The sequence below is a fragment of the Varroa destructor genome, unplaced genomic scaffold, assembly GCF_002443255.2.
Source record: "Varroa destructor unplaced genomic scaffold, Vdes_3.0 BEIS01000001.1, whole genome shotgun sequence".
NCBI classification, from domain to species: domain Eukaryota; kingdom Metazoa; phylum Arthropoda; class Arachnida; order Mesostigmata; family Varroidae; genus Varroa; species Varroa destructor.
The window spans coordinates 68,504,125-68,519,642 of record NW_019211454.1 but is presented as its reverse complement, the minus strand read 5'-3'; the positions used below and the strand labels follow the sequence as shown (position 1 = coordinate 68,519,642).

Genomic DNA, 15,518 nt, shown 5'->3' with positions numbered 1-15,518 from the left:
ACCGGTGCTTGGACCTGCAGGAGAAGATGATCCTGAACTAGCTGCTTGCCTTTTTTACCGTTCAGGCTCCTAAAAGCAGCCGCAGCAAGTGGAATTGTTATTAGCGACGACGGAAGTGGCCGATCTTTTTTCCGGTACCCCGGATTCGTTCGTCTCCTCGAGGTGGAATCTCATTTCCTGAACTTCAAGGGCGATTGTGAATGGTTTAGCCAACTAACCTCCTAAAATCCATGGAAAAACTGCCCGTTTAGTTGAAAACTACATAGCTCATATATATTATATGAGCTTATACATATGAATATTTAAAAAAATGATAGAGGCAGACAAAGTCATTTCTACCGGTTAGTTCAGCTACTTGTCCAAATGCTGTTATACATGCATGTCACACAGCAGGAAATGTACCCTTCCTTTATCAATATAGCCTATTTATACTGTACTGTATATGCTTAAACTGCAACCCGGATCACACTAGTACGTTGCTCGACCATTATTCTTTAACTAAATCTTAACCCAATTTCTGCACGTAACTGTACAGTCGTAGCTTAAAACAGCCAAAATATTGTTCGAGTGGTTTCACATATAGGTTGCCGCCCCAGTGGATCAGCCGGTTCTTGTTATCTTCGTTGTACCGTTTACTCCCATATACATTTGTCGATGTGCCTTTAAGTATAGACTACGATCCCATTTTGGTTATAATGCCAAACTTCAAAGAAAGTAATGTTTGGCTTTTCTATGCAGAGCAAATAGAGCGGGAACTGTGTCCTCTCGATTCGGGTTCTGTGATTTCTATTACTCTAAGTGTAGCTCTCAACCTATCTCTCACGTCCAAACATGCAAACGTGTTAACCCTTACACTATCACGCGAACGGTAGTCGTAACCTTAAGCCCCCTTTTACCCGCACGTATGTGTACTAGGATTCTGCCGAAACAAATTTTCTTTATGGATAAAAACACTGTGCGTGTTATTCTTAAGATTAATATTTTGTGATCTTAGGACATCAAAAAAACAACGCCAGAAAATTAAACCTTGCTCTAACCTTTTCGAATTTACTTTTCTATATTACAGCGCCATTTTTGGTGAAATGGAAAATACGTACGTTGGTCTTTTACTTTAGATATTACATTTGCAGAGAACCAGTTAGTGCGCTGACTCCAAAAGTAAAAGCTTTGGATGTTTAAAATCGGACAACTAAGACACAAATTCGTCTGCTTGGATATTGTTCTTACCTCTCGTATGTTGGCTTAAATTCACATTCTGATCCGTTTTCTGAAAATAAACTACGTATATTATAAAATCTGTCTAGTGCAGAATTAAAATACGTTTACCCTTTGAAGATCAACTATGGTGCATTTTATTTACTCTACTTCATGGACGTGTTAAGCTTCGGTCGGGTTCCTGAAGCCAATAGCCGACAAGCAGCCCAGCAGCAAGTAAAACTCGGAAGTCTTGAATTAACGCAATCAACTAATACGGACAGGCAGAATTTTTCTGAGGAAGAGGAGTGTTTTGTTGTTTCAGGCCATCGGGTCCATGATGGGCAGAACCGCCCAGTAGGAAGAAGAAGCTGAAGGACAATACGCAATGGGAAGAAAAGGCCAGGGGGCGCCTTTGGGCCTTCTGGTACTCTGCTGCTATTATGTCGTCGAATAGCGGACATTATCGCGACGCTATCCCGCTGTGCCGGTGGCGACGGTGGCGACGCAAGTTGTAGCTGTGGAGCTAGCCGACGGACGACTCGGCCCCTCTGTGGTGGCTCTGTTTTTTGGTGTTTGCTCCCACCTCCCAATGCACCCTGCCCACTTTCTACCACGTCTGTGCAATTAGTCCTCCTCGTTGGTGTGAGCCCGTGTCCGCTTTGGTATGGCCCCTCTTTCCCCCTTTTCTAGGTCCTCCGCTTGTCCTGGTGAGACTCGTCAGCCAGTCTGTCCATCCGACTTTTGTATGGTCCTGCCTGCCTTGCCACTACTGCATTACACATAGCCTGATTCATTCCGGCACTGTTCCGCGTTCTTATCTCGACGATTTCCATTAGTTTCCTTTGTTGGTGTCAGAGTTACGAATGACAACAGACCTATCCGTTGCTCCGCAGAACCTTCTTTTCATTCCGCTGCTGCTTCTTAGTCGTTGCATTCCGCTGCGTGGCTTTTGTGGATAGGCTAATTCTTAGCCCCCAGCGCCGGTCGACCTGCTTAGTCCCCACTGCTAGACACCGAATCGGGTAGTCAGAGAAAATAGCTGAATCTTTTCAACGCCTATTGCTCTTCTATGGAGCAGTAATTGTAAGAACAACAATAACAACCCATTTTACTGGCAGGTTTTTGAAACCATTGCTAAAATGACAGTTCGCGATTGTCTTTTCGCAAAACATAGGAGTCTCTATGTAATGGTTAAAGAACAACTTTATAATTATCTCCGGTCAATTGCCCAGTTCAATTTACTCTTTAATTATCGATTTCTACAAAAAAGCGTCTCATGGTTTACAGTGTATAGTAAGTCGTTTGCAATAATTAACCCAAGCATCATCTTCACAGTATCACCGTCCCTAGCTTTAATTTAAACTGGAGCGGTACATTGAGCATTCTTGATCAGCTAAGTTGCTTTTGCGCGATTCAAATTATGGGAAAGTTATCGGACTGATCAAAGTAAAACGCCCTAATAGTTACCTAAGGCTATAACGGTAATACGTTTTTACGCTTGTGTTAATGCCCAAATGGTCTTAACACCTGATCCGCAAACGTTTGATATTTAGATTTACAGGCCAAGTGGTACTTAATGACCCAACAAGTAATTACCTGGTAAAACATTTCCTCTTGGCCGTAACATCAGTGTTACTACCAACCCTAGCCCCATCCCCCTGCATTCCGAGCCACCACGCTCACACGTAAAATACTAACGTGTATTCAAAACATTGTCGAGCTGTAGAGAATAACCGAAAGAGTTTAGTTATTCAAATTATGCTGTAACATTCAGAGCCTTATAAGATGGGTACAGTTAGCTAGACGGTCAAATCGCTCGTTTACGTGTTCGAGCTTTTGTGTTTAAGCGGCCGGCAGAAAACGGCGCCGAATCAAAGCAAAAATGAAGCTTCAGACACTCCTGCAGCAGAAAGGGCCAAGGGCTGTGAAGCAGGTGGCCATCGCTGCTGCAGGACTCGAGTGACCTCGATTGACGACGCACTCTTGTGAACCCACTCAACTTGTGACAGTTAGTAGGGGACAGCTTGCTGTGTTCTATTATCACCCGCTGCAGCAGCAACAGCGCAGTTGTTACTGTTGAATTGGATGGACTCGTCGGCCATCACCGCAGCGGTCGACCGGGGTAATTGTTGCAGATGCCGAAGGCAATAGGACCTGCTGTGTGCGGCACTCTGTTGAACTAATTCTGACGGTGGATATTACCCCTATAGACTCGACATGAACAATAAATAGTAAATCATCGAACTACTTTTATTTTAGAAAACCTACACACATATAGAGCCATGATGAATTTTAAAATAGTCGCTTTTCACAGAACTCTACGTAAAATCATGGTTATATCATATCCTCTCACAAATACAGGTCGCGCGCTTTTTATTTGGTAAACCTGTACACTTTATATTTCACCTAGTAAATATATACGACCCGGAATGAAATTCTCCATTAGTTCAATGTTGACTTTCTAGGATTTGCTATGGACGCGTTGAATAGCGGGCGGGATTTCGTACTCCATCCCAACCTTACAATCGAAAGGGCGGGAACGTTCTTTGTAATGACTACGTCTCCCGTATCAGCTCACCGTGTAACTATTGCGTTCACTTTTTACGCACGATATATTAAAAACTGGCACGTTCCTGCGTTAGCTAAAGGCGTACCGAGAGCTTCAACGCGAACAGGCTTTAGAAGGACTCTAGTGCACGGGTACATATGCTATGTGATGAAATGACTAGTTATTACCGAAATACTAATAAACTTAAGTAAACATAAACTCACGCTTATGCTACAAGTTACTTGTGACCCTATGAAAACTGTATCGTGTAAATAGTTCATGCTTATAATTATTCATCTACGACGTACTAAACGGCACAAGGAACTTGGAGGGCAAAAACATTCTCTTGTCTGCCGGTAAAGACTTACTATTGTCCGGTATTAGGCTACGATAAACTATTTGCTAATCCAGATAATGAAACGATGCAATTGTAAAAAAAATCGTTGTTTTACGTATGTATATATACACACACACATATGTGTATATGTTTGTGTGTACTATGTTCATGATGTTTACGTATTTTGTGCGCGTTCTCCATACCTTCCCGCTGCCTTTTATCTGTCCAGTTACTACAGGGAGAGACATGGCACCTGGGCATCGGGCCTCGACAAATCAGTGCCTAATCACCTAAGTATGTAACGGGTTCTTTTTCATTAATGCAAATTAATTATTTCATAACCAAACGAGTCATTACCTTTAGGATACAGTAAGTTAATCCGACGTACGTGCGCTTGGGTGCTTTTCGAACTAGAGGAAAAACAAAACCCGAAAGCACAAGTGAGAGGGCTTCGAGAGGGCGAAAAATGCATATATGCTCAGTAATGCTTCGGCACATCGTTAATACACATACTTTATTTAACGAAATCAAATAAGCTTATATATTAAGTCTTATTATATATATATATATTGTCCACCTAAAGCAGATACGAAGCGGGTAGCATCAGTCTATTGATGTTACTATAGTAAAACACTAAAAAAAAAGTTGGTCTGCCGAGTCTTTCACCAGAGAAAGCACGGCGTGTAACGACCTAACGGTAGATCTTCTAAAATAAAGTGTAAAGATCGCAGGCTTTGCTCGGGCATAAAAGACGAAATGCACAAGGCCGAAACGCCATCGTCGCCGGCTTCCAATTAGTATGCCCAGTGCTGACACTTTCCTTAGATTTATCGATCATATAATGTGCATACTTTTCAAACAATAAAAGCGTTTTATATAAATAGAGGATGGAGAGTTATAAAAATGTAGGACTATAAACATTAGAAACCCATTTGGTAAGATCACCTCGTAGGTACTTTAGCAGCAGGCAATATTTCGTTGTCATTTAGGTTGATATAGGCTAGGTCAACAGAAGCTGTTTCCGCGAAACCTATGAACTGCAACAGCTCCAATTCGTACAGACCGAAAAAAATTATACAGAACGGCACTCCTTGAACGATGCCTAACCGAAAATTATATCTAGCAGAAACGCACTGAGTATCCTTGGTCAACCTTCTGTTTTCCTAAGTGGGCAATTCGGAGCTCACATGTCTATTTACGCGTTTGAAAACTGCAGTTATCCATCTGCTTTCTGTTCGAAACATATCACCTTGAATTACCAATTTCTGGTGGCCATCGACAACCATCACTAGTTTACTCTGGTGATTACCGATAGGGACCAGAAGTATGTACGTAAAAAGAGTTCGTCGAAGCTTACTAGACCGTTTGTGTGTCTAGCTTTTTGGAATCTTGCGATTCCGACCTTAAAATGAAGTTACACTAACTGTCATCGACACCAAAAACCAATTCACCTACAGAAGACGGCTTTTCGACATATATATTAAAGGATCAATAAATCGTTATATGGATGCTTCGCGAAGATTTAGCTCGTATTTGTCAAACTCAAAACTAAAGCTCTGTTGAAAGCTAACCCCCAAACTCGAGAACTAAATAGAAGTTGACGAAAAATGGCAGTATATTGAACACGATATAATATAGTTACTACCCAGGTGTACGTCCCCCACCAGAGGTAAATAATTTATCGAAACTATTAGCTAAATTGTCTAGCCAGCAAAACGGGATAACTAACAAGATGAAAGAAGATGCGCGTTCTGCTAGTCCGATCGTCGGTTTGCGGACGGGCAAGCCGAGACGATTAACGAAGTGAGGGGAGTGGGTGGGCGCGCTAATAACAATATAGACTTCTATCTAACAACTTGATTAAAGCAGATGATTATGTTGACTGCGTAACCGTGAAGCACACATACTAAAAGCGTAGCAACAAAACAAGGGAACAGACACCAAAGACGAGAAACCGTTTGTAGATCGATGACGTATGTTGCAAAACAAAAACCTTTCAGGCTAATCGACGTATACGCTACAGCTTCGTATTTAAAAGGCTGCATTGATACGTTTATTTGTCCTGCGTACCCATTGATTACGTTCCGAGATAAAAGTAGATTTGTTCAGCCGCCAAAAAAACATAACGCTCCTTTGGTCCTTGGTATAATTCCTATTACTCTTTTTACCTGTAAGAGCAAGAGCTGACGACAGCCGGTGCTGTAGCATTTTCTAGCTTTGCCTAACGGCAATCAAGAGGTCTATCTACGTTGGGTAAGTCTATTTACATTCATAATTAATTTGTTAATAATTCAATTTAGTCGGCAAGACGTTACGCACAAAAGTTATTTGGATCGGCAGTTATTGTAGGTTCCGATAAGACAGAACGAATAAACTACTACCAAGTATCTACGGGTAATTTCTATTTTCTAAACTATATTTCTCAATATATTGCAGACATAATGGAATCGACTCCTAGACTAGCAGACTAAGCGCTACACCCGAAATTGATCAAAGAAAGAAACACTTTTGTGAGCGAATCGCTCACACTTAAATAGTCCAGCAGAAATCTGTAAGCTTCCCCGATTTAATACACAAACAAACATTGGATAACCATGCTCTAGCTGGAAATCCAGACAAGCTGCTATCAAATATATATTCAGATAAAATCTGAAGCTAGACTAATCAGACTCTCTACCTGATGTAAATTGTCAGGATATCCCATGGCTTACGGAACTGATGGTCGAGTCTGTAGTGACCACCTTCAGCATTGCAATGGTTAACGTGCTTATCTCTATCGCTTAGTAATTTAAAAAACCAGACCTTTTTTTTACTCTGCTTCCGCTTCACACACGAGATATCTTTGATCACAAAAGATATCTTTTACAATGGTGCAATAATCTTTACCTATGTAACGATAAAACAGTAGACAGGGTTTTAGTAAATACGAATAGCGGCTCCTCAATGATGGGCCGCAAGACTAGCTTGTCTTTTGAATAGAATAAGGAATAAATACGCCGACCAAGTGCACGTTGAATTCGGTGTTTGTTTACTTATCAGCATCGAGCATTAAAAAAGAAATTATTCATTTTATGGAATGAACAACCCATGGGCTGACTTAGGAGAAACGATCACCCTGTGGGTTAGGGTACGTCCAAGTGTAAAAAGCCTGTTTCTAGACTAGTCCTATTAAGTCCTGTTAATTATTATTTCGCGAACAAGTCAACCTTACGCTACTTGTCTTGGACCTATTATTGGATGGAACGCAATCGAATGTATTTTATTGATTTTTTTAAAAATACATTTAAACTATCAATTAATTATGTCCCTAATCTATCCAACACGATGTGGTCCCATATTAAGACTGCGTTCAATCATTTAAACGTGTTACCACTCGAAATTGGCTGGGCATCGAAGCTGCTTATGTCAGTCTAGCGCAACAGTTTGCCATTGCACATGTGCTTAATCAGCTAACATTGAAACAAATCTATAATTCAGTGCTTGGTATTTTGAAATTTGAAATTGGCGGTACATTTCGAAGTAATTCTATATAGTGCCTGGACCTTTATCCTTTTTCGAGAATAGCAAAATGTCTGGTATATTTGTGTAGTGCGATCAATTACGCATGTAAATCTTATAATGGGCGTCGTTCTAGACAAAAACACCACTTAAAATATTATCCTCAAAAGGACACAATGTATCATCTAGATCTATGTGCCATGGACGTCGATATGTACAGATTACTGGTAATAGGTAGCTAAGTTTCGTTATCCTTATCCAGTACTTGTATCTAACAAATGACAACATGATACAACAAATGACATCTTAACAAACAGCTCACTTAGTATTTACAAAGTAATACTTATCAGAACTGTAGAGGATTTTCCAAGAAGATTATCCTCAAGTGAACGGTTATCAACAGCTCGTCTCACCACCATCACGTAGCTCTCGGACCAACTGGCCGATAATTCCTATCTATCGAAATAATTACCTAGAGCAGGATAGACGAATGGACGGCTTTCTAATATAACAAGCGCGCATATGGCTCTGTACAGATTCTATTTGCTTTAAAAGAATTTTAATTTTTACAAATGATCAAACGAAATTACTGTCATTCTGAACTTATATTGAACTTTTTCATATCTTTCTCCGAACGATTGAGATGTTTCTCGTAAATTTTAAAAATTTTACCTAGCCATTAGAGTTTGGAGGAACTGACAGTTTACAAGTTAATCTAGCCGATAAATCCTTTTTATTTGTTCAAAGTCTTTCCGCATTAAGGTTTAAACTTACAGTGTGCTGCGTAGCGTGTCTCTGTCTATCCGCTACTGTCTATAACCGGCCCATCACGAGGGGAACAGGACGAATAAATATCACGTACTCAGGTACAATAGACCGCGCAGTCTCAGCATCAGATAAGTCTCGTGTGTTATCGTATTGTGGCACAACTGATCCATGTTTCAGCTGCTTTCAGGAGATTTGTTGTAGAAACGCCTGTTTGTCCTATCTGCGATGATACCATACACGCCTAAGTACCCCCATGAAACGGAGACTAGCTGTCCTATTAGAAGAACGTAACGCTTTTAATAAGCCTATGTTATAAGGTCATATTTAATGATTTTATTATTAAAAGTACCGCTATAGCATGTGGCTACAGATACATAAAACTTGGCCGTCAGTAAGCCTTCGTAATTGTAAATTGTAATTGCAGTAATTGTTCTGCCTTCAGTAACCCCCAATGAATAGATTTTTCGAGTCGCTGACTCTTTTAAGACGCCATCACACCTTAAATTACACGTAAAGGTAGCTTACATTTATCTCAGTCACATAAGTCATATAGCCTGAAAGAATATATTAGGGATTGTGCATCACGGGCTAGCAAACAAGCAGCTTCATTCTATGGCCTTGGCTCTCTGTTGAGACCTTTTTGTCACAGATTTTTTCAAAAAGGCTATAAAAATGCATTAACTTTATTAATATCCGTTTAAAAATGAGTCTTTTTACATTCGATTCATTCATTTAATTTAGATATTAAACCATGATTAATGTGTCGTTCCGTCTGTCGTATAGTGTGTTTGTTGTCTTAGAAATGTTTTAAAGGACGGACATATGACGCTGCACTGAACCCTCTGTGCTTTGCAATATCATTGAACAGTATTGTCGGCTGGGTAGCGTTTTAACTGGGACTTGTAAGAAACAGACATAAATGAGACAATGCTGAAAAATATGAATATTGAAAGCTAGTCCAAAGTGACTGTTATAGACATATTCGGTACATACATGTTGGGGGTACGCCAGCGTTTCGTACGAATCTGTTTGCACTCCAATGAAAAAATCGTGGCTATAGTAGGCGGGCTTTGAGTTGATGCTTGTGCGGGGTCCTTGTGGTTTGCCTGTGGAGCATAATTTCAGCTAAACGATCCTGACCTATACAGCTATACACGTTGCCATAGCGTGTACTTATATGCAAAAGCTAGCATATCAAAGGGTCATCTTGTTGAGTTCGAAAAGGATCTTGATCATCAGTGGCGGACTCTCTCTGAGATCGTAAATTCTACAATTGTGTATGTTCCTCGCGTTACTCCAGCGCTGAGAATAAGTTTCATCAAACAAGCCTTCATCACACGGGTCGCTGAGCACATAACGTATTCCGGCCGTAGCCAGCTTCCATGACCTATACAATAGTCTGTTCATACTAAAACCTATATTGAAGTATTATTTGCTAGTGCTAAAAATATACCTGAAATACTTACTTAGAGTGTCGTCTTCAACTAATACGTCCTACGTCAAGTCAGACTGACAACTGGTTTCGTTATATTTTGCCAAACTGAATAAAAAAATGGGCTAGTAACTGTCACGTAGTTATTAAGTAGCGGATTGATAATTATGAATTAGGTTGATTTTATTGTCTCTTAACGTATGACGGCATGGCCACGTTTGAATTAAGTTTAGTGCCTTTTGCATTAGTCATTTTTTTTACTGGGTAGTGCGAGTAGCTGCCGTTCTTAGTTTTTACTACTAGGTGCCTTCAACGTAAAAAACAGAAACCCAGGAACAGATTAGGTGCCGCAACGGATGCCCATGATGAAGGTACATATCCGTCAGACGAATGTTTAATACCTTGAAGACAACGTACGCTAATTGAATTATAGTTAAGAATCAGCTAACTGCCTTTCATAAAATGACAGGAAGATCTATTTAACAGCGAATGAATAAAAGCACGTCGACGACCCTAGCTTTTGTCCGTTGGCCTTCCTTTAAATATTACTGTCACATCAATTAAGGCCAGCCGAATCCATTTAGAATCCCTGCAAACGTAACAATTGTTCGACATACAGAATTGAGATACATATAAATATTGCGTTAGTGACAGTTGGGTTTGATGTAATTGTAGCTTGGTTATATGGGATACCAATTGTAAGGAGGAAACACGAGTACGTTTCTTTTCGAAATATCTCTGGGTTCCTTCCAGCTCTCCGAAGAGCTAACTTGTATTACTTCTATTGCAAAATCAAGCAGGCGGATGCTTGTGGCGGAGCCGGATATACGAGTCTAGGGCATTTGACGGGACGTGCGGGCTTCCGCTGTGCGCAGCAGCAAGGAGGAAGGCAGCTAGCGAGGGTGATCAGGAAGCTCTAGCAAAGCACGGACGGACGGACGGACGGACGGACGGACGGACGGAGTCCCGATTAGATAGATTTAAAATGCACGCAAAACGTCGTTGATTCAGGTTTAGTCTGGCGCTGCTTTCACACAGTGGGGCCTACAGGGATTCCGGTTAACTTTTCCAGACTTGATTTCCTCTTTTAGCGAAAGTGGCCATATTCGTTTCCCATAAACATAAATGTGACGAAGACAGGAAATATCTCTATCGGCGGATTACTGTGTCATTTGTCAACCATCTCAACGATAAATGAACGCGCTAAGGTACATGCTTATATATCTATTTACTTCTGAGTGCCGAACATGTACGTCGGATCGCTACGCAATAGAACTATTTTACCTTCTTTGATTATATTTCGATGTTCATTAAAAGTCTTAATGATTATAAAGCGATACTGTTCAAGAGGTCAGTTGGCAGTTTTTTGCCCTGGTTGACCTGGCTGCCGACTTACGGCTACGTGTCTGAATAGTTTCAGCAGAGAGTACATTTCCACGAGGGGATTGTTCGTTCTAGATAATTTCATGTTATAATCTCTATGAAAACTCATCGCTTCTCAGATCTGTGCAATATAAACAGCATGAATATATTCGATGGATCGCCCTTCAGATACAGAAAAAGAGGTCTTGCAATATCTGCAAGTTTAGTTAATCTTTATGAAATCTGTTTGAAGCCCGTTTGACATAAGCTAGAAGAATGGAATGGTTTTTGGTGTAGACATTAATAAGTGGCGAAGTTCGTGTTCATAAACTGCGAGAATACGGATGGAGGCTGAATACGGAAAAGGATGTGCGTGAAATTATTAGTTGTCCTTTCTTTCATACCAGGAGTGACACAAATTCCCCATATGCTTACTTCTAGAACCATCCTTCCGCAATTTTTTTTGGTTATTTTTATCTTATAAATAATTATTAGCATACATACGATGCAAAAGTGAGTAGCTTATTTATTTAATTTCGATTTTATTCGTAAAATATGAAAAAAAAAATCTGCTTTTGAATATTGGAAAAGATCGGGTTCGCACATCGAAAAATGTTGAAACATAACATTTTTTTGAGGATTTGTTATTACTCAGCCTAATAAACCACGTAAATTAAGCTTGCCTTATTGAACCAGCTAAGCATATTTTTCTGTGTGCAGCTCGAATTGGCTTTTTTTTTTTTTTTTTTTTTTATAAAATTGAAGCGTGTGACGTAACCTCTGGGATGCTGGCGCACACTTCACCTTATTGATATTATTATGAAGCCATCGAGACATCGTGTTCCATGACCTTTATTTAACTTCTAACGCTTCCCTACCTTGTTTTTGCGCCGTGACACAGCAGTGATATGTCAGTCAGAGAATGCTACAAACGGAACTGTCGCAGAACACTGCGGTGGGGAACCTGCGTAAATAGTACTATTTTCGGCCAAATGTAATTGGCCCGTTTCTACGTTAAACGCACGTAGCCTGCGTTAATACCTATACGAAAGCAGGATTAAAACAAAGATATAGGGTTGATGATATTAAATAGAACTTTTCTGAGAAGTAAAATCTTCGTGTTTAATAACTATTAAGTACACATATAAATACATTGCGTTTGTTCATTAAATTGGTTTCTATTTAAACTAAATATATTGAACTATCTGATATGTATTTGCACAAAAAAGTAGCTAATTTTATTAAAATTAAATACATCCGAAGTTTTTGCATAATCCTTATGAGTAGTTTGAATAAGTTGAACGATAACAATCTACATACACCATCGATATAAAGCTCTCACCCCATTTCAGCTGGAGATATTTACATTTGAACCTAGGCATAAGGACAAGCGCTATGTAGCCATCAAATGAGGAAGCTAAGTTTAGAAGACGCTTTTCTTGGTCTACTGAATGATCACTGAAAAATAAATACATCACAACCGTCCTCTCATGCGAAGCCTAACTACAACGTTTTTTTTTCTGTACACATCTAATTGAGCACCAATTCTATGTCACAGTGCGGCCTTAATAATCAATAGATGAAAATATCTCCGTTGGATCATATGAATGAAACATATGCTAAATTTATTCATCGTATTTTTTTCTTAATAAACTGTTTATCAGATTTATGTTTTTACCCAAGGTTTGGCTTCTATATGTATAAGTTGTTTCAACCATAATACGTAAGTTACTCGATAACTGTTTTTTTTTTTTTACAGAAAAGATGAATGAAATGACCCGTGCAGGTCTACGAGGCACTTACGAGGTGTAAGATTTTGATGAGACCTTTTACTCTTTAATTCGGTGATCGTTTGACTTCACATCGAATATAACGTTGGCCATGTATCTGCAAAAACCTTAATGCGTATTGGACCATTAATTCACTCCAGAATCCAGTCACTGTGGATTGATATAATTATATCACTGCACTATATTGATGCACCTATCTAGAAAGATTTTATGGATTGGCATTTAGTTCATCGCGTACTATAATCCAACCCGCCACCGGTATATTAATTTACTTTTATTGTGTTGAAATTTTACTCAGAATTAAATGGTCGACCAGTGCGATTTCGAAAAGGAATACGTTTTAGAGGCAGGACTGTGTATTTACGACTACACGTATAAATCCGAAAATGCCCATATATTAACTGACGTCGTCCAATTTCGCGGTTGAAACTACTTTTGCAGTAGCGAGCCCTGTGGCTTGAAACTGTAACTCGTGTCTGGTAGTCGGCAGGTTTGAAATTAGGATATGTCGATCTATCTATCGGACGTCAAATTACTCGGAGACAATTGCCCATAGGTAAACGTTGACAGACCGAGACCTGAAAGCCCTCTGCTGCCATTGGTGATATCTGGCCTTTTCTCTAGTGGGCCTGACGCACCCGAGGCTATTTGTACCTAGCCTGGCTGTACGGTGCAGGCTCTGGCAGACGTTTGCTTGAAAGACGTATGTAGATGGCTCAATAATGTCCCATCAAAGAAACTTGTTTCGTCTTGTTTCCGATAACTAATTTTGCGATCCCGTGCTACCTGTCATGAATACATATATATATCCTAAAAGAGCTTACGAGTGCTTAGATTAGATTAATACATTGCTTATTTTTATCCCTCGCATTAAGATTAACATATAGGCTCATTACGAACCTGGTTGATACTCAGTTGTGGTAATATTTTTCACGTATTTATATCTGCGAGCACGTAAACTGTCTATGTATGTATATTGTCCAAACAATTCTGACCACCAAGCTTCTTTCACTAGTTAAAGGCTACCTCAAGCCTCGACAAATCAAACATGTTGCAACTTGTATAGAAATATAGAGCTTGAAATTAGTTAATAGGTTACCTAACATTACAGCATATTGCGTAATAAAGGGCATTTAATCTTTTTAACTGTGCCTGCATCGCTCCATATTTGTTTTTAGGCCAAGCATGAGGAAACTGGACGGGCGACATAGAAAAATGATGATATTGGGATGGCCCTGCTTCCTATTCTGTTTTTTAGCTTTTGTCTTAGATCACGTCTGTTTTTATCTACAGATGCAACGCAGAATATGGCGGCTCCAAGCGAACGCTTATATTTTGTGACCGTTTCAAAAATGGGGCGTATGACCTGTTCTCAGTTTTCCACTTTTGGAGGAGTCACTGAAACGGTGCTACAATGTAGTTGGCTTTAACTTCGTGTACATCTATGCATCCACCCAAATGCAGCTGATGTCTTATATCGTGTTGTTGTACATTTATGCACACAAAAAAAATACATATAGGCGGCAAGCTATGTGTTCGTGAAAGCATATTGTTCACGTAACGCGTTTCCTATGAGACGGCAGAGCAAACCCCTGCTTCGCGGAGACTTTGCATTGATAAAAGCGGTACGAGCAGCACCACTGATGGCCACAACGACTGCAACAGACGCAAACAGAAGCTGTTCTCTTTGTGTGCATTAAACCTAGAATGTGCAGAGACGGGCAGAACATTGGATACGAAGTACTGCGACACTTTTTACCATTCGTCTTCGCCTGACTTCATTAGGTTTTGTGTCTTATGCGCACTGTCTACTTCTCACCGTAAACTCTTCCCATTAGCTTGTCTTCGCAACGATAGAAACCGCTTCATAATAACGGTAATAGCCTCCTGTTTTGTGGTTCCTAAATTACTCACTCTGCATTTCGTTCTGAAAGGTTCTGAAAATGACAATGACACTTACCGACATATTGAGCATATGAGATCAGCAGTTATCGAGAAACGAGGAAATTCTGGTGATCCGGGATTGACTGTCTGAGATATTGTTCTTTTCTTATTGTTGTGTCTGTTGTAGTTGTTGCTCACGCACGGAGTACCAGACGGCAATCACGTGTTGTTGTTATTGTTCGTTTGTTTTCTTACAGCGGAATATGGCTTATATATCCTAGCTTTCTTGAATTTAAGAACAGCACCGAACATTCATTCGTTCACGCGTTTACCGATACTCACTGGCCACCTGTTACACGTCCACCGTGGAGCAGCACCTCAATGTGCTTGTGCTCCTCGGAGCGGGCGCCGTTCCTGTCTGTTTTTCCCTCGGATTCAATAACTGTAATTCTCACACACAGCCATTCCCTCGATATATTGCAAAAGCACTAACAGGTAGCCGCTGCGTGGAGAGGGCAAAGGCTAGCTCCCTTTCCCGCTGAGTCCGAAGAAGGACGACGCATCCAAGCGGGAAGGGGAGCGTTCCCCAGCAGTGTCCGAGGGGCTAGGGACTGAGAGGCCTAGATGGGGTAAAAAGTGGGAAGAAGGAAAGAGGGGAGGCAGCGACGGAATACCCGTGGTTGGGGCTTCAGGGTTGTGCGA

At 40.4% G+C, this 15,518-nt stretch overlaps 1 protein-coding gene across 4 annotated transcripts in view; it reads right to left on the bottom strand.

Moving 5' to 3' along the window:
- The window catches only part of LOC111255457 (uncharacterized), an 86,684-nt gene extending 71,417 nt beyond the window's left edge, over positions 1-15,267 (bottom strand). For 2 of the 4 annotated variants that reach the window (XM_022817429.2, XM_022817428.2), the window contains exon 1: positions 14,893-15,261. In XM_022817429.2, the coding sequence (XP_022673164.1) occupies positions 14,893-14,907 (15 nt within the window). In that variant the 5' untranslated portion in view covers positions 14,908-15,261. Of the gene's footprint in view, positions 1-14,892 lie in introns of all 4 variants that reach the window. The other 2 variants (XR_015319279.1, XM_086977670.1) reach the window with 2 other exon arrangements.
- Positions 15,268-15,518: the final 251 nt, after the last annotated feature.